Source organism: Bufo bufo, chromosome 4 (assembly GCF_905171765.1).
Source record: "Bufo bufo chromosome 4, aBufBuf1.1, whole genome shotgun sequence".
Classification (NCBI taxonomy): domain Eukaryota; kingdom Metazoa; phylum Chordata; class Amphibia; order Anura; family Bufonidae; genus Bufo; species Bufo bufo.
Genome location: NC_053392.1, coordinates 301,969,381 through 301,987,263, shown reverse-complemented (window position 1 = coordinate 301,987,263; position 17,883 = coordinate 301,969,381). Strand labels below are relative to the sequence as shown.

The 17,883-nt window shown below is 42.1% G+C and overlaps 1 protein-coding gene across 1 annotated transcript; it reads right to left on the bottom strand.

Moving 5' to 3' along the window:
* Positions 1 to 1,264: 1,264 nt before the first annotated feature.
* HTR1E (5-hydroxytryptamine receptor 1E) lies at positions 1,265 to 2,350 on the bottom strand. The gene has a single exon (XM_040426820.1). It carries the CDS (start codon positions 2,345 to 2,347, stop codon positions 1,265 to 1,267), a length of 1,083 nt encoding a protein of 360 aa, XP_040282754.1. The 5' UTR covers positions 2,348 to 2,350.
* Between the last annotated feature and the right edge of the window lie 15,533 nt (positions 2,351 to 17,883).

Below are 17,883 nucleotides of genomic sequence, written 5' to 3'. Positions count from 1 at the left end.
ACAACAGATTACTTCCCATATTATCTTTTATGTGAGGATGTATTCAATAAATAAGAACAAATCAATGAAACACCTCCGAAGACTGGGAATCATTTGTTTATACATAAATTTTGAAAGTATCATGAAGACTGGATCTTGCTCTCTTAGGTTGCGGCCACACGGTCAAATTTCCAGATGCAGTTTAAGAAGCCAAAATCAGAACTGGATCATAAAGGAAGAGAAAGTATAAAGGACAGATATGACTTATCCTTTTTAGTTCAATTGACTCCTGGTTTTGGCTTACAAAAACGGCATCAGAAAACCTAACAGTGAGGCCGTACCATTAAAGGATTTCCTAGTAGGAAAAACATTGTTGGTAGCGGGCTCATAAGGGGCTAAAAAAAAGAAAAAACGGATACCTCACTGATTCCCCGCTGCCCCTGATCAGGCACTGTCTCAGTCATTGCTGGTCTCTACAGTACTTATTGTTCCCATCTTGATCCAAAGGAAATGCCCGCTCAGCCAATCACTGACTTTGGTCACCTGCCTTAGGTAGTCATTGGCTGAGTGGATATATCCTTTGTCAAGACAAGACCAGGAAGTAGAAAGCAGCAGGGACCTCCTCATCATAAGAACACAAGCAACCAGGGATCAGTGAGGTGAGAATAAGTTGATTCTATTCTTTAATTTTTCTACCCCCGCTGAGCTCGCTGCCACCAATGGCCTTTGGAAAACCCCTTTAAATCACTATTCAAATTTGTCAATGGTTGCAGTGCCATACATAAAAAAAGAAGGATCCCCACAACAAAAATAAAATTGGGCCCCTCATAATGGTCCTGGGATCCATGCCTTTTCTCTGACCCTTAAGACTGTTATTTATTTCCTTGCCTACTAACATGCAGATTCCCTGGAGAAGGGAGTCCTGCACAGATTCTCATCTCCTATTAGTAAAGAAGACTGGATTAACCAAGGCCTTCTCTATCCAAGAGCACCAACACAGCCACATGGTCTTCGTCTCTGGTACATATGCCCTTGGTTAGTAACAATTTCTTGACATAAATACTAGAAATGTCACTATAGCTTATAAAATGTATTTTAGATTTTTTTCCCAGTTAAAAACAGAGGTAGAAGACTGCATTACATGACTGAACATGAAGAAAACACAAAGCCATAAGAGATAAAACATAATTTTATAGTCCTGTGGTCCATAAAATGATCCAGTATCATGTGGTATGCTCTCACCTTTAAGGCTTAGTTGACAGTCTGATGTCATGCCTGGGATACTTTATGTGTGCTCCTTGCATCTGATTAATCTTTTAAAGGCTATCTTAAAGTCATCATTGAAGCTAGTGTAGAGAAGTGGATTAATTAAAGAATTAACATAACCCAACCATGTTAGAAAGTCAGCCACTTCTGGAGACACAGTGCAAAGGTGAAGCCCAACAACAAGTTCCTTGATGAAAAATGGCAACCAACTCATCATAAAAGCTCCCAAAATAAGTCCTAATATTCGAGCTGCCTTTCTTTCTCTTGAGCTTGAGATCTGTTGCTGACGATCAATATCATTGTCATATGGAGGGGTTCTTACGCATGCGTTGATCTTCTCAAATTCCATGGTAGGGTCGGAGGTGGAGAACTCTGACACACAGAATGTTTGTGTAAGCTTACAATGGGCAAAAGAGTTTTGGCTATCATTACTTCTGTTGCTTAAGTGTCGGCTTGATCCTCGTTTTTGGTAAAGGCTCTTTGCAGCATGGTAAATTCTATAGTACAAAATAAGTATTAAAGTCAAAGGGATATAAAATGCCCCAAATGTTGAGTATATTGTATAGACAACATGGTCATGTTGAATTATGCAACTATTTTGATTACTCATGTTGTGATGATTTCTCCAAAATAGTGGTGGGATGGAAATGAAGATAGAAATTGTCCATACACTTAGGATCATTATTCCAGCCCGTTTCACGGTTCGTTTTCTAGCATATTCAATAGCATCAGTAATTGCCCAATATCGGTCAAGTGCAATGACACAAAGGTGAAGAATGGAACAAGTACAGCATGTCATGTCAATGCTAAGCCATATTTCACATATTACATAACCAAGGGTCCAAGTGTCCATAACTATATAGGCAATGCTTATAGGCATAACTAAAATAGCAACTAGAAAATCTGTAACTGCCAAGGAACATATTAAATAATTTGCAGGCTGATGCAATTTCTTGGTCATGCAAATTGCAATGATGACAGCAGAGTTTAACAGTGTAGTCAGGGTGGTAATTACAGCCAACGTTAAGGAAATCAGCATTTTTTCAGTTACCGTCTTGGATTTGTTTGATATTGTTTCTGCTGTGCAGTTTGTAAAATTCATCTTTCTCACTGAGAAGGTAAAATAATTTTCAGCCTCCTTTAAATGATGCCCATCCTGACCCTGTTCAGTTTTTTCCCCATGGAAACATTCATTATGTGCAGAAACCTTGACGCCACAGATGTTCTAATATATCTTTCCTCTTCTTACACATGTCTAGCCTGGAAGATATAATCATTTAAAACATCATTTATTTCTTCATTGAAAAAATCATTGTTATTGCTTAATGAATCTCTATGGACAAACAAAACATTGACTTTGTCATTAGTGTCATGTGATCTGGAGACAAGACCTGGAGATAATACAAGTAATATTGCATATTTTTCCATTTTAATGTGTAATTGTATTGTGCAGCTTATGCTAAGGAAGTGTCAAATTTCTATTACTCCTGCTGTGGAGAACAGGACAGATGGGGGCATATGCAGAGAAAGATAACAGTGAACAGTAGCTGCACAAAGTAATGACAAGAGATGATGAAAGCAAGATATAGCAGCAAAATAACACATTTATTATAAATACCATATGGAAATCTCTTACTGATTTATTCTTGGCAAATATTGTGTTTTCCCGTTGTAGCAGGTTATAAAATTGAACAAATAGTCCAGAGAGGAGTGATAGGAAGTGTTTGACTCTCTGCAACTATTACGTGTTAGAATAAGAAAAATTCTAAGGATTTTACCCATAAGTCACTTTGTTTTACGCCATAATTGCTGAACCTGTTTACAATTTTATCTTTTGCTTAACCACAGCAAAACTCAATGATTAATACATAGGGCATAGGGTACAAAGGAAGTTAGAGAATATTTTTTTTTCTACTCTATAAGAAATTCCTACTTTCCTCTCTCCATTCTCTAGGGACAGAATGAGTTGTTTAGATGAAAATGTGTGCTAATAGAGTGGAAAGGAAGTCATGCTGACTGCGGGCCGTGACAGCCTCAATATTTATTTAGTTTTTGTTCTTCCACATAGGCATTCTATTTGTTTAAATTTTAATAAAAGTTACATTTTAATTAATCCCCTGGATAGATTAACAGTAACAATATGCCATAATGTCTGTAGTATTTTGCATTCAGTTGTCCATGGGAATTGGTCTCCTTCTGAGATTCACTTTTCATTTGTGAATTAATGTGGTTTCACAAATATAAAAATAGCTGATTTATGTATGGCTCATTTAGAAGGATGAAAGTATTTTTTGCGAACGGAGTAGATTAACACACTAAACTTAGAAACGAATGCTAAAAGTATAAAGGGAATAGTTTTGTTTGCATTGTCAGTCTGCAGGACTTTTTGCTTGTTATTGAAACAAGCAGTCTTGTAGATATCCTGCAGAGAACACAGGGGTAAATCGGATTTCATCTATTCTCAGCTAGGTAACGGCCAAAGGGCTGGGGCTTAGATTATAGACAAGGATTAACAATCTTTTTTTCTTTCCACAGACAGGGCAGTAAGATGCAGTAAGGAGTAGAAGGAAGGGACATGGCTGAGGTTTCCATTTAGATTTCTATATACAGTATATAGTAATATGCAAAGGTTTTAGGCAGGTGTGGAAAATGCTGCAAAGAAAGAATGCTTTGAAAAATAGAAGTGTTAATAGTGTATTTTTATCAACTAACAAAATGCAAAGTGAATAAACAAGAGAAATCTAAATCTAATACTTGGTGTGACCAACCTTTGCCTTCAAAACAACATTAATTTCTTGTAGGTACACTTGCACACAGTTTATGAAGGAATTAAGCAGGGAGATTGTTCCAAATGTCTTGGAGAACTAACCACAGATCTTCTGTGGATGCAGGCTTGCTCAGATCCTTCTGTCTCTTCATGTAATCCCAGACGGACTCGAGATCAGGGCTATGTGGGGGCCACATCATCACTTCTAGGACTCCTTGTTTTTCTTTGTGCTGAAGATAGTTCTTAATGACATTGGCTATATATTTGAGGTCGTTGTCTCACTGCAGAATACATTCAAACTATTAACGATTCTATTTTTAAAGCATTCTTACTTTGCAGCATTTGTTCCACACCTACCTAAAACTTTTGCGCAGTACTGTATTTCTCACTTTTATCTGCAATATGACACAAAATAGGATGAAATGAAAGAAGGAGATTAAGAAATTTCTGGGATATTTTTTGTGTGCACATTTTCTATGGTTAATGTTACATTATGACCTATGAAACAAAAATGTACTTATATATTAGAACGTTCTACTTACAGAGGTACTTACTACTACCTGACTTGTTCTATTTACAAAGGATGCAGGAACTTATTGAAACTGTTGCAAGGAAGTCAAATTCCATTTTGCTACTTGCCTCTGTGCTATTAGAAAAATATAGCTGCCATATATCTATGTTGAAAAAAGACGGCAGCACTCCAAATTGTGATGAAAAAAAGTGGATGGTTTATTAACCCATCTGACAGCAACGTTTCAGCTTTCTCAATTGAGCCTTTGTCCAGGTGAATAACATATGCACAGTGTTATGCATAAATAGTGCAAGTAATTTACATAATGAACATCCATAATTAATTCATAAAGTGCTATAAAAATATTGAAGTGACTTTAAAAACATAATTCATCTGTCAAAACATAGTGATATCATGATTCTTCAATCATAAAATACCTATATACAGTGCATATACATATACAGTGCATATAGTGTAAAAATGTATGGTAGTGTTAATACATATACATGATTATCAATAAATATATAAAAACAGTGCTCAGTGGATATCAATTACAACTTGATTAGAACCTTAAAAACATGTGGAATCGTTACGCTTGATCATAATGGCATGTTGGAACCAGCTAGGCGTCCAGAAAAGCGGCTTGCGCATGCGCCACTGTCCATGCTCTCGCGAGACACGAGAATATGTCAAAGGGTATGTGAACCACATCAAAGATGGCCGCTCGCTCGACTGTGTTCAGGGCGCATGCTCATGCCAATACCGTCCGGCACGCCCCTTATCCTCCGTACGAGCAATATAAAGATGTACAAATGAACAAAAATGAACTTGGTAACTCATTGCCCCGCAATTCACAATAGATCCAGCTGGCGGGACCACAGTGAACCCATGAGTGATCACCAGTTCCTGTGTCTCCACGTCTTGTAGGGGGGCGCTATAAAGCTGTAGCCAACAGCGTACACCCAACCCATGTCATATATCTATATATCTTAATGGACAGAAAACAATGCTGTAAATAGTGCCTATATTTAATAGATTTCACTGGTGAGACAATTATGCCTCCCAACAACTGGTTTCACCTATTCCTTGTAAAGACTGTGAGTGAAGTAATAGTTAGGGGTTTGGTCTATATTTCTGTAATGTTACACCATGTCAGTTTTTTTTAACTTCTTTTACCAATAAAATAATAACTATAGTGTTGAAGGAACAATAAGGATGTTATCATGCCATACCAGGTGGTATGCTGTGTTATATACATTGCCTAGAATTATTATCTATGTTAATATTAACTAACAAGACAACAGAAAAAGTGACTTTTCAGGATCCCCATTATTAAAGCTCATACTCCTCAGTATGTGTGCGTCAATTACCTGCTACTTTTTTCTCACTGGTAGCCTAATTATCTGCATTTTATAATAATTCTGACCTTGCTGTAAATGAAGTCAGCTCTCTCCGCCCTCACTCCTGATGAGCATGCGATAGACTTGTTTATACACAGCAGCCAATCTGAGGAGGAAGAACTGAAGGGTGGAGGGAGAGAGCAGCAGCCCAAACCAATGATGAGATGGGAGGTGTGTTTCAGATTACAACAGACTTCCTGTAGATACAGTAGATAAATTGCAGTCATAGATTACAACTCTGCCCTAATGGAGATAAAAGAAATCAGCCAAGATGCAATGAGTACGGAAAATATAAATAAGCAGCATGTATAAGTATTGACTTCCACCAAGTAAATGTCAAAAGAGTGGGGCATAAGTAAGAGCCGGTATTTTATGTGTCAGCAGCAGCTATTGCTAACTGACACCTTGAGATTTAGCATGGCTGTCATAGCTGATCCAGGATGACTCTTACTGGGAGTAGTCAAAGTGCTGGGTGGGTGACTACTCCCCATGTTCAAGGCCGGGTTTTGCAAGGCATAAAAACCAGCCAGCACTGCCAGGTGTGGTGGATTACCTCCCTCTGATAGTGGAGCTCAGGAGTCTGTGTGCTGTAAACTGAGGGCTGTGCTAGGATTTGAGGTTTTAGCCGGGCTGGAGGAATCAGGCCCCTTTAAAGGCGAACAGGCCTCCTATGGACTTGATGAGACTGAACTGCTAACAGGGTGTGAATCAACACCCAGGAGAAAAGGTGACTTTTATTGTTTATGGACTTTCCTTGTGTGTGAACAAACACCAATCCACCTGTGTTTTGTGATACACCTTATCTGCATTTTGTTATACACCAATGTGGGAATAAACACCGCTGTTTGATTCAAGAACTATGTACTTTGCCTCTATACTGCATCCGCTAGTCCTAACTACCCAAGCAAATCCCCACAAGAGGCATAGAGTTACATTGTAATTATTACAATAGGAGCTATGGCCAATATATGCCATTATATGTCTATACAGCAGCATACATTGCAACTAGGGATAAGCAAATCGACTTCGGATGAAACATTCGAGGTCGATTTGCATAAAACTTCGTTCTAATACTGTAACTTAATTTGTACTGTAAAAAACATTTCCCAGACTCGGGTTCAGTTCCAATGTGTTAATTTACACTAAATGGTATTAGTTTCTATATGAACTACACCTCCACAACTTTTTTTGGTGTCCCCTGATGAGCCCTCCAAGTGTCTGGGCAAAACGCGTTGGGCCAGGGACGTGTGTATCCCACACTTCCCACGATATCACTATGAAATAACTGTGGTACTTGTCAAAGTGACCTAGTGACTCATCCCTTGCTGATGGGAGTTGATATGCACATATCTGTGTCATTGTTTATTATTTTTGGTACATTTATTTTCATTTGGTAAAGACTAACTAACTGTAGTTTGCTCAGGGCCATCCTAGGGCGTCCAGGAGGTACCTGAAACGGGATCGCCTGTATCGGGGCGGCCATTCTGTTCTAGGCAGGGCAGAACGTAGATAGGGTCATCTCTAGGGACAGTCCCCCAAATATCGTTCATCATATGAATCCCTGCCTTTTCTTCGCCCACCATTGTGAGGATTGTCTCTCCTACAAGAGGAATTTTTGTTTCTTGTTTTGTCTCCTTTTTTTCTTTTATTGTGTATAGATCTATTAGGGGTACTCTATGTGTTTTTTACTTTTTATACTAATAAAGGCTAAGTTTTATAGGATGGTTATCTGTGATTATACTTAAGCTCATTAGACCATCACAAATTATGTTACCCTCTGACGGTTACAGTCTGTACTGTGAGCACGAGAAAAGAAGGAAGCGACCAGGGAGGGCATGGAGCCTAGGACCACGGTGGTGAGTAGGCGAAGACCGGTGATCCGCCACTGTTGTTACACTGGTGATGAGTTTATGAAGAGACAACTAGTAAATATATATTAGAGATGAGCAAATCGATCCTAACAAATTGATTTGATTTACCAGCATGACTTCTTCGCCTCTGGGACGCTTTCCCCGCAGGTGAAGAAGTGTCCACCTACTGATAGATTGACCGGAGATTTAGTCCAGCCCTGACAATTTTGTGCCTGTGCCACTACTCCAATTAGCCCAACAAAGTTGTGGCTCCAGCGGAGTCATTGCTCCAAAGCTGAAGTAGAGCTTCTGCCCTTGCTTGGCTATTTGGAGAAGTGGCACAGGCAGGAAATTGTCAGGGCCAAATGTCCGGCCTATCAGTCTAGCAGCAGGTGGGCACTTCTCCACCTGTGGGGACAGCCCCCTGCAGGTGAAGAAGTCCTGCTGATAAAACTAATCGATTTGTTAGAATTGATTCACACATCTCTAAGTATTTATCCAATCAACTTCTAGTATGATGACTAGGCAGCATTGCAGAACATCATTAGCTGCTCTGGATATAGTACTGGCTGTAAACATATCTGTGATCACTTAGGACTTGTTACCATAACCAGAGCTCATTATTCTATTTCCTTGTGCTTCTTAATCTTGCAACGTTTAATCAACGACTTGTTTGGAGTGATTTATTGGCCTCGTGTGGATCCGCATTAGTCTATTATGATGACTCATGGAACATTACAACCTGCTCTTGTAATAGAGCAACATTCATGTTCTGTCTCACGTTGCATTTTCATAAATAATTTACTGAAGAGCTGCAATTTTCTATTTTTAACAATTTGATAAGGATGAGACAGAGATGAAGAAAAATAAAACAAACATTTACTTATTTAGTCTATTTTAGATAAATGATAGAAATGCTGTATATGAGATTGCCAGGAACTCATATACAGCCTGAAAATATTCACATATAACCACAATATAACCACCACATTTATCAAGCCCACCACCATTTTTGTTGAGAAGAAAGGGATATTCAATATTAGTACAGAATCAGTGTGAAAATTGACATGTGGCATGGGTTTTAAATATACCGTAGGTTTTCAGTGCTGAAAATCCATTACAAAATCTCCATGTAACTTGCCATGGATTTACCGTATTGTTGCAGATTTGCGGAAAAGCCAGTGGTGGATTTTTCTGCTGCTTTTTATGTCCTGTGCGGACATACTCTAAAGTTGGTTACTTATATATCCATCGATGTGACACGTGCTACACAAAAATACCATAATGGCATTAGTAAATGTACCCATCAATTTTCTTCTTTTACAGACTTTGTACACCATCATTAACAGCTTATTAGCATATATAACCTGTCATATCTTACCAGTCTCATGACCTGATTTTTTAGGTTCAGTTTGCTAACACATTACAAGCAATACAGTAGTTCATTTTGTTTGCTGCTGCTATAATAAGTTATGCTGTTTTACAATAATGTTAGGTTTACTTATCTCTCATGCAGGATGATCTCCGATCAACGATAATCATGTTGATTAGTGCTTGTTTGCGTTGATCCATAACACTGGCCAAAGAATGCCTTTTCCCAATAATTAGTGCAGAAATTAGCAAATTGGTTCTAACTAATTGAAGTTAGTATAATGGGATCCAGCGGAGATCTGTACGAATTCCGTCAACAAGCGGAGTAGCGGCTGTACACAAATCACTGCATGCTAACCATTTCCAGCAAGTGGTGCAGCAGTATTAAAAGCTATAGTGCTCTTTTTTTTTTAGCTTATGGATGACCCACCACTTCACATAATTTATAATCACAGACACAAATCTTTTACAATATTAACCCTGGTGCTGATAGTATAGAATACATACATTTAACATAAAACATGTTGCTATTCACAAAAAGGAATAATTTTTGGACAGTTTACTAAATTTCAAAAAGCATAAAAAAAATTGACCGTGCAGTATGTGCTTTTACACAGTTTGTTGCCACCGATAACCGTGCCTTTACTCATAAGCCATGTATGTTGCTGTCACTTTGACATTACTAATATCTTGGCATTAAAGAGCTTGAAAGGGACCTATGAGACCTTAGAGTGTCATACACAATTTTTCATGGCAATTGGAGCACCTTTGATTTGGATTGAATTTACTAGGACCCGAATCTAATCTCAAAGCTAACTCACGCGAATCGAACTCTATTTAACTGCCTCCGGACCGCCTAACGCAGGATTGCGTTCCAGAGGCGGTTGATTCATTCCTCCTAGACGCGCCGGCGCGTCATCTCATGAGACGCGAGATTTCCTGTGAACGCGCGCACACAGAAGCGCGCGTTCACAGCAACTGCAGGTAAACAAGCTGATCTACAGCCTGCCAGCGGCGATCATTCGCTGGCAGGCTGTAGATCCGATTTTTTTAACCCCTGAAAGGTATATTAGACGCTGTTTTGTTAACAGCGTCTAATATACCTGCTACCTGGTCCTCTGGTGGTCCCTTTTGCTTGGATCGACCACCAGAGGACACAGGCAGCTCTGTAATAAGTAGCACCAAACACCACTACACTACACCACCCCTGTCACTTATTAACCCCTGATCACCCCATATTAGACACCCTTATCACCCCCCTGTCATTGATCACCCCCCTGTGAAGCTCCATTCAGACGTCCGTATGTGTTTTGAGGATCCGCGGATCCACGGATCCGCAAAACACATACGGACGTCTAAATGGAGCCTTACAGGGGGGTGATCAATGACAGGGGGGTGATCACCCCATATAGACTCCCTGATCACCCCCCGGTCATTGATCACCCCCCTGTAAGGTTCCATTCAGACGTCTGTATGTGTTTTGCGGATCCGCGGATCCGCAAAACACATACGGACGTCTGAATGGAGCCTTACAGGGGGGTGATCACCCCATATAGACTCCCTGATCACCCCCCTGTCATTGATCACCCCCCTGTAAGGCTCCATTCAGACGCCCGTATGTGTTTTGTGGATCCACGGATCCGCAAAACACGGACACCGCGGATCTGCAAAACACGGACACCGGCAATGTGCTTTCCGCATTTTGCGGATTCGCACATTGCCAGAACTATATAGAAAATGCCTTTTCTTGTCCGCAATTGCAGACAAGAATAGGACATGTTCTTGTCACGGCGGGCGTGCACTCAGAATAACAGAAAACCTACCAACCAGGCTCTGGGCGAGAGACAGGGGAAGGGTCACCTCCTAGCTAATCCCTGACCTCTTTCCCTGCACTGCTCAGCCCACCTGCAGACCTTTAAGGTAGGTATGAGGTGTCCCCGTGCCTGGGCTCACAAAACCCTAACTTCCCTGAGATGGTGAAAAGGGGAAATAGGAGCAGCCTGCTCGCACAGAACCTGGATGGAAAAGATGACACAAAATAACTAAACCAGAAATCACACTTATCTCTCTGAGCTGGAACAGACAGAGAACCTTCCTTCCTAGCTTCCAAGACCACAATGATTTGTATAATCCGCTCAGAGCACTGGGCTGGTGAGTCCTTTAAACTAATGACCCCACCCAGTGCACCTGATGAGAGGCGGATCCAGCACGACTCCAAAACAAACACTAAACTCGTGCTGCAATCCTGGCAGACCTCCGCACATCATCAGAGTGGGGCATGACAGTACCCCCCCTTCTACGGGTGACCTCCGGACACCCCGGACCAACCTTATCCAGATGGGACCTATTAAAAGCCCTCACCAGTCGGCTGGCGTTGACATCCACCGCCGGAACCCACATCCTCTCCTCAGGACCGTATCCCCTCCAGTGCACAAGGTACTGAAGGGAACCCCGAAGAACTCTCGAGTCGAGAATCCTGGAGATCTCAAACTCCAAGTTTCCCTCGACCAGAACAGGAGGAGGAGGCAATGGCGATGGTTCCACCGGTCTCACGTATTTTTTTAGTAAAGACCTGTGGAACACATCATGGATCCTCCAAGTCTGCGGAAGATCCAGCCGAAACGCCACAGGATTGATTACCGCAGAAATTTTATACGAACCAATAAATCTAGGACCCAGTTTCCAAGATGGCACTCGCAATTTGATATTCTTAGTGGACAACCACACCAGATCACCCACACACAGGTCCGGACCAGTCACACGTCTCCTGTCAGCCATTCGTTTATACCTCTCACCCATCCTCTCCAAATTCCCTTGAATCCTCCGCCAGATGTAGGATAAGGCAGAAGAGAATCTCTCCTCCTCTGGCATCCCAGAGGAACCAGACCCAGAAAAGGTACCAAACTGAGGATGGAAACCGTATGTGCCAAAAAATGGCGACTTACCCGTGGACTCCTGCCTACGGTTATTCAACGCAAATTCTGCTAAGGACAAGAATGAGGACCAGTCCTCCTGAATCTCAGCCACAAAGCACCTCAAGTAGGTCTCCAGGTTTTGATTAGTACGCTCCGTCTGACCATTCGACTGCGGATGAAAAGCCGAAGAGAATGAAAGTTGAATGCCAAGCCCAGAGCAGAACGCCCTCCAAAACCTGGAGACAAACTGCGTGCCCCTATCAGAGACCACGTCTAAAGGAATACCATGCAATTTCACAATATTATCCACAAAAATCTGCGCAAGAGTCTTAGCGTTAGGCAGATTCGTTAGTGGTATAAAGTGAGCCATTTTACTGAAAAGGTCAACTACCACCAAAATCACTGTTCTCCCAGAGGAACTCGGCAGATCCGTAATAAAGTCCATAGACAAATGCGTCCAAGGACGAGACGGAATAGACAATGGAAGAAGCGAACCAGGCGGTCCAGTATGAGCAACCTTTGACCGAGTTCAGGTTTCACAAGCTGTCACGTAATTCTCAATGCTCTTACGTAACCCTGGCCACCAGAACCTCCGGGATACTAGATCACATGTGGACTTACCACCAGGATGTCCAGCGAGAACAGTATCGTGATGTTCCTTGAACACCTTGTATCGTAGGCCCTCAGGAACAAACAACCTCCCTGGGGGACAAGAACCAGGAGCCCCCTAATGGGCGCCCAACACCTCCATCTTGACATTGACATTCTTGACCCCTGGGTGAAAGGTAACCACAAAATTGAACCTGGTAAAAAACAGTGACCATCTGGCCTGCCTAGGGTTCAGACGCTTGGCAGATTGCAGGTAAGCCAAATTCTTATGGTCAGTATACACCGTAACAGGGTGAGACGCCCCCCTCTAACCAGTGACGCCATTCCTCAAAGGCCAACTTGATAGCCAACAACTCTCTATCTCTAACATCATAATTTCTCTCGGCGACCAAGAGCTTCTTGGAGAAGAAGGCACACGGGACCCACTTGCCAGGAGATGAACCCTGAGACAGCACCGCCCCGACCCCCACCTCTGATGCATCAACCTCCACTACGAATGGTTGAGACACATCTGGCTGCACCAGAATGGGAGCAGACGCAAAACGCTCCTTAATAACCGAAAAGGCCTGCAATGCCTCATCCGACCAGACAGAGAAATCGGCGCCCTTCTTGGTCATATCAGTAAGATGTTTTACTATGGTAGAATAATTCGAAATAAATTTTCTATAATAATTCGTAAACCCCAAAAACCGCATCAAAGCTTTCTGATTCTCTGGTCGGTCCCACTCCAGAACCGCCCGGACCTTTTCGGGGTCCATACGAAAACCGGAATCAGAAAGCATGTATCCCAAGAACGGAAGCTCTTGCACCGCAAACAAACATTTCTCTAATTTGGCATACAACTTATTCTCCCGAAGGATCGTCAAAACCTGTCTCACATGATCCTGATGGGTCTTCAAATCAGGAGAATAAATCAAAATGTCATCCAGGTAAACTACTACGAACCTCCCCACCAAGTGATGAAAAATGTCATTGACGAATCGCTGAAATACTGCTGGCGCGTTAGTCAACCCAAAAGGCATCACCAGGTTCTCAAAATGACCCTCGTGCGTATTGAAGGCCGTTTTCCACTCATCCCCTTCCTTGATTCTGATCAGATTGTAGGCCCCCCTCAAATCCAACTTGGAGAACACCTTGGCTCCAACAATCTGATCAAAAAGATCAGAGATCAAAGGAAGGGGATATGGATCCCGGACTGCAATACGGTTCAATTCCCGGAAATCCAAACACGGTCTCAGTGATCCATCCTTTTTCTTTAAAAAGAACAAACCTACTGCCACTGGAGACTTAGATGGTCTAATATGACCCTTTGCCAAACTCTCGGCGACATACTTTCGCATGACCTCTCTTTTGGGTTGAGAGAGGTTGTAAAGCCGAGACTTTGGCAATTTAGCCCCTGGAATGAGAATAACTGGACAATCATAGTCTCGATGAGGGGGCAATTCCTGAGCCCACCCTCCGAAAAGACATCCACAAAATCCGAGAGATACTGAGGTAAAGCCGTAATGGACACACCAGAGATAGATATGCCAAGACAATTATCCGAACAAAACTCACTCCAACCAATGATTTGTCTCGCTTGCCAGTCTATAATTGGGTTATGTCTAGTCAACCATGGCAACCCCAGAACTAAAGGAGCTGGCAAATCCTTCATGACAAAACAAGAAATAATTTCAGCATGTGAATCACCCACCCTTAAATGAATACCATGAGCAATGTGAGTAAGGCTCCTTTGAGAAAGAGGGGAAGAATCAATTGCAAAAACACGAATCTCATTCTCCAAAGTGCAAGTACTTAGTCCTAGGTTTTGAAGGAAAAGAAAGTCAATTAAGTTTACCCCAGCACCACAATCAAGGAATACATCAACAAACAAATTTTTTGACTCTAGCGCCACCATAGCTGGAAGGAGAAAACGGGAACTGCAGGGAGCTTGCAAACCTGTCTGCCCCACCACCCCATTCATACTACCAAGTGTGAGGGAAGTTTTTTTTTCTTTTTCCTTTTTCTCTTCCACCTATGGTTTAACATAAGGACAAGAAAAAATAAAATGACCCCTCTTTCCACAGTAGTAACATAGATTGTGCACTTTCCTCAAGTCTCTACAATCAATATGGCAAGATATCTGACCTAACTGCATGGGTTCCTCCCCTACCCCAGAGTTATAAGTAATATCACCCTGGGCAGCAGGTGAGACAAAAACACACGCATGAGGGATCCCCTGCACGGAGGTACCCTTACACCTCTCTCTGATACGTCTATCCAACCGTATAGCCAAAGACATAGCATTCTCCAGAGTATCCGGGTACTCATGAAAAGCCAGGGCATCTTTCAGCCTTTCAGACAACCCCTGACAAAACTGACTATGTAACGCGGGGTCGTTCCACCCCGACTCAGTAGCCCATCTCCTAAACTCTATACAGTAAACCTCTGCAGTACGTTTACCCTGTAGTAAGTTACGCAATATAGATTCTGCCATAGAGACCCGATCCGGATCATCGTAAATCAATCCCAGGGCTTTGAAAAATTCCTCCACCGACCGGAGGGCCAGAGAACCGGGCAGCAGAGAAAAAGCCCAGGATTGCGCGTCCCCTTTAAGCATAGACATGATGATACCAACCCTCTGATCTTCATTACCTGACGAAAATGGACGCAGTCGAAAATACAATTTACATGAATTTAAAACAGAAAAAATCATCCGTACCCCCTGTAAATTTCTCAGGAAGAGCGACTTTAGGCTCCTCACCAATTTGACCTGTACCTGATGCCAGAAACCTCTGACACTGTGTGACCGAACCACGCAGATCCGCAACCTCCAGGGATAAACCCTGCATGCGGTCAACCAGTGCATCAATTGACGCCATCACAAAACCACTGAGTGATGGCAGTCACAGTATGGCGAATTAGATAATGTCACGGCGGGCGTGCACTCAGAATAACAGAAAACCTACCAACCAGGCTCTGAGCTAGAGACAGGGGAAGGGTCACCTCCTAGCTAATCCCTGACCTCTTTCCCTGCACTGCTCAGCCCACCTGCAGACCTTTAAGGTAGGTATGAGGTGTCCCCGTGCCTGGGCTCACAAAACCCTAACTTCCCTGAGATGGTGAAGAGGGGAAATAGGAGCAGCCTGCTCGCACAGAACCTGGATGGAAAAGATGACACAAAATAACTAAACCAGAAATCACACTTATCTCTCTGAGCTGGAACAGACAGAGAACCTTCCTTCCTAGCTTCCAAGACCACAATGATTTGTATAATCCACTCAGAGCACTGGGCTGGTGAGCCCTTTAAACTAATGACCCCACCCAGTGCACCTGATAAGAGGCGGATCCAGCACGGCTCCAAAACAAACACTAAACTCGTGCTGCAATCCTGGCTGACCTCCGCACATCATCAGAGTGGGGCATGACAGTTCTATAGGCTCTACAAAAAACGCAGTGTTCGCCCGATCAGGCCTGATCTTGTGCGCACACTTGCGTTCAGTCCGCCCCACCGCAGTGACATAAATTTTTTTTCTGATAACTGCAAAAACACCGTAAAATCGCTGCGGCGCTATAAAAAGATCACTTTTGAGGGCCATGGCGAGTTCATAGAAGATTTTTTTTTTTTGTCACAAGTTAGCGGAAATTGATTTTTTTTTATTGTTTTTTTCTTTTTTTTTTTACAAAGTCTCAAATTCCACTAACTTGTGACAAAAAATAAAATCTCACATGAACTCACCATACCCCTCACGGAATCCAAATGCGTAAATTTTTTTGGACATTTATATTCCAGACTTCTTCTCACGCTTTAGGTCCCCTAAAATGCCAGGGCAGTATAAATACCCCACATGTGACCCCATTTTGGAAAGAAGACACCCCAAGGTATTTCGTGAGGGGCATGGCGAGTTCATGTAAAATTTTATTTTTTGTCACAAGTTAGTGGAATATGAGACTTTCTAAGAGAAAAAATAAATAAAAATAAAAATAAATAAAAAATCATTTTCCGCTAACTTGTGCCCAAAAAAATATTCTAGGAACTCGCCATGCCCCTCACGGAATACCTTGGGGTGTCTTCTTTCCAAAATGGGGTCACGTGTGGGGTATTTATACTGCCCTGGCACTTTAGGGGACCTAAAGCGTGAGAAGTAGTTTGGAATCCAAATGCGTAAAAAATGCCCTGTGAAATCGTAAAGATTCTCATTGGAATTTGGGCCCCTTTGCGCACCTAGGCTGCAAAAAAGTGTCACACATGTCGTATCGCCGTACTCAGGAGAAGTAGGGCAATGTGTTTTGGGGTGTATTTTTACATATACCCATGCTGGGTGAGAGAAATCTCTGTAAATGACAACTTTTAAAAAATTTTTATACAAAGTTGTCAATTTACAGAGATATTCCTCTCACCCAGCATGGGTATATGTAAAAATACACCCCAAAACACATTGCCCTACTTCTCCTGAGTATGGCGATACCACATGTGACACTTTTTTGCAGCCTAGGTGAGTAAAGGGGCCGAAAGTACAACGAGTACCTTTAGGCTTTACAGTGTTGCTCACAATTTAGCCCCACCCAAAATGCCAGAACAGTAAACACACCACAAATGACCCCATTTTGGAAAGTAGACACCCCAAGGTATTCACTGAGGGGCATATTGAGTCCATGAAAGATTGAACTTTTTGTCACAAGTTAGAGGAAAGGGAGACTTTGTGAGAAAAAACAAAAAAAAATCAATTTCCGCAAACTTGTGCAAAAAAAATAAAACTTCTATGAACTCGCCATGCCCCTCACGGAATACCTTGGGGTGTCGTCTTCTTTCCAAAATGGGGTCACTTGTGGGGTATTTATACTGCCCTGGCATTTTAGGGGCCCTAAAGCGTGAGAAGAAGTCTGGAATCCAAATGCCTAAAAATGCCCTCCTAAAAGGTACTCATTGGAATTTGAGCCCCTTTGCGCACCCAGGCTGCAAAAAAGTGTCACACATGTGGTATCGAGAAGTTGGGCAATGTGTTTTGAGGTGTCTTTTTACATATACCCATGCTGGGTAAGAGAAATATCTCTGTAAATTGACAACTTTGTATAAAAAAATTTAAAAAGTTGTTTATATATATTTCTCTCACCCAGCATGGGTATATGTAAAAATACACCCCAAAACACATTGTTCTACTTCTTCTGAGTACGGTGATACCACATGTGTAACACTTTTTTGCAGCCTAGGTGCCCAAAGGGGCCCAAATTCTAA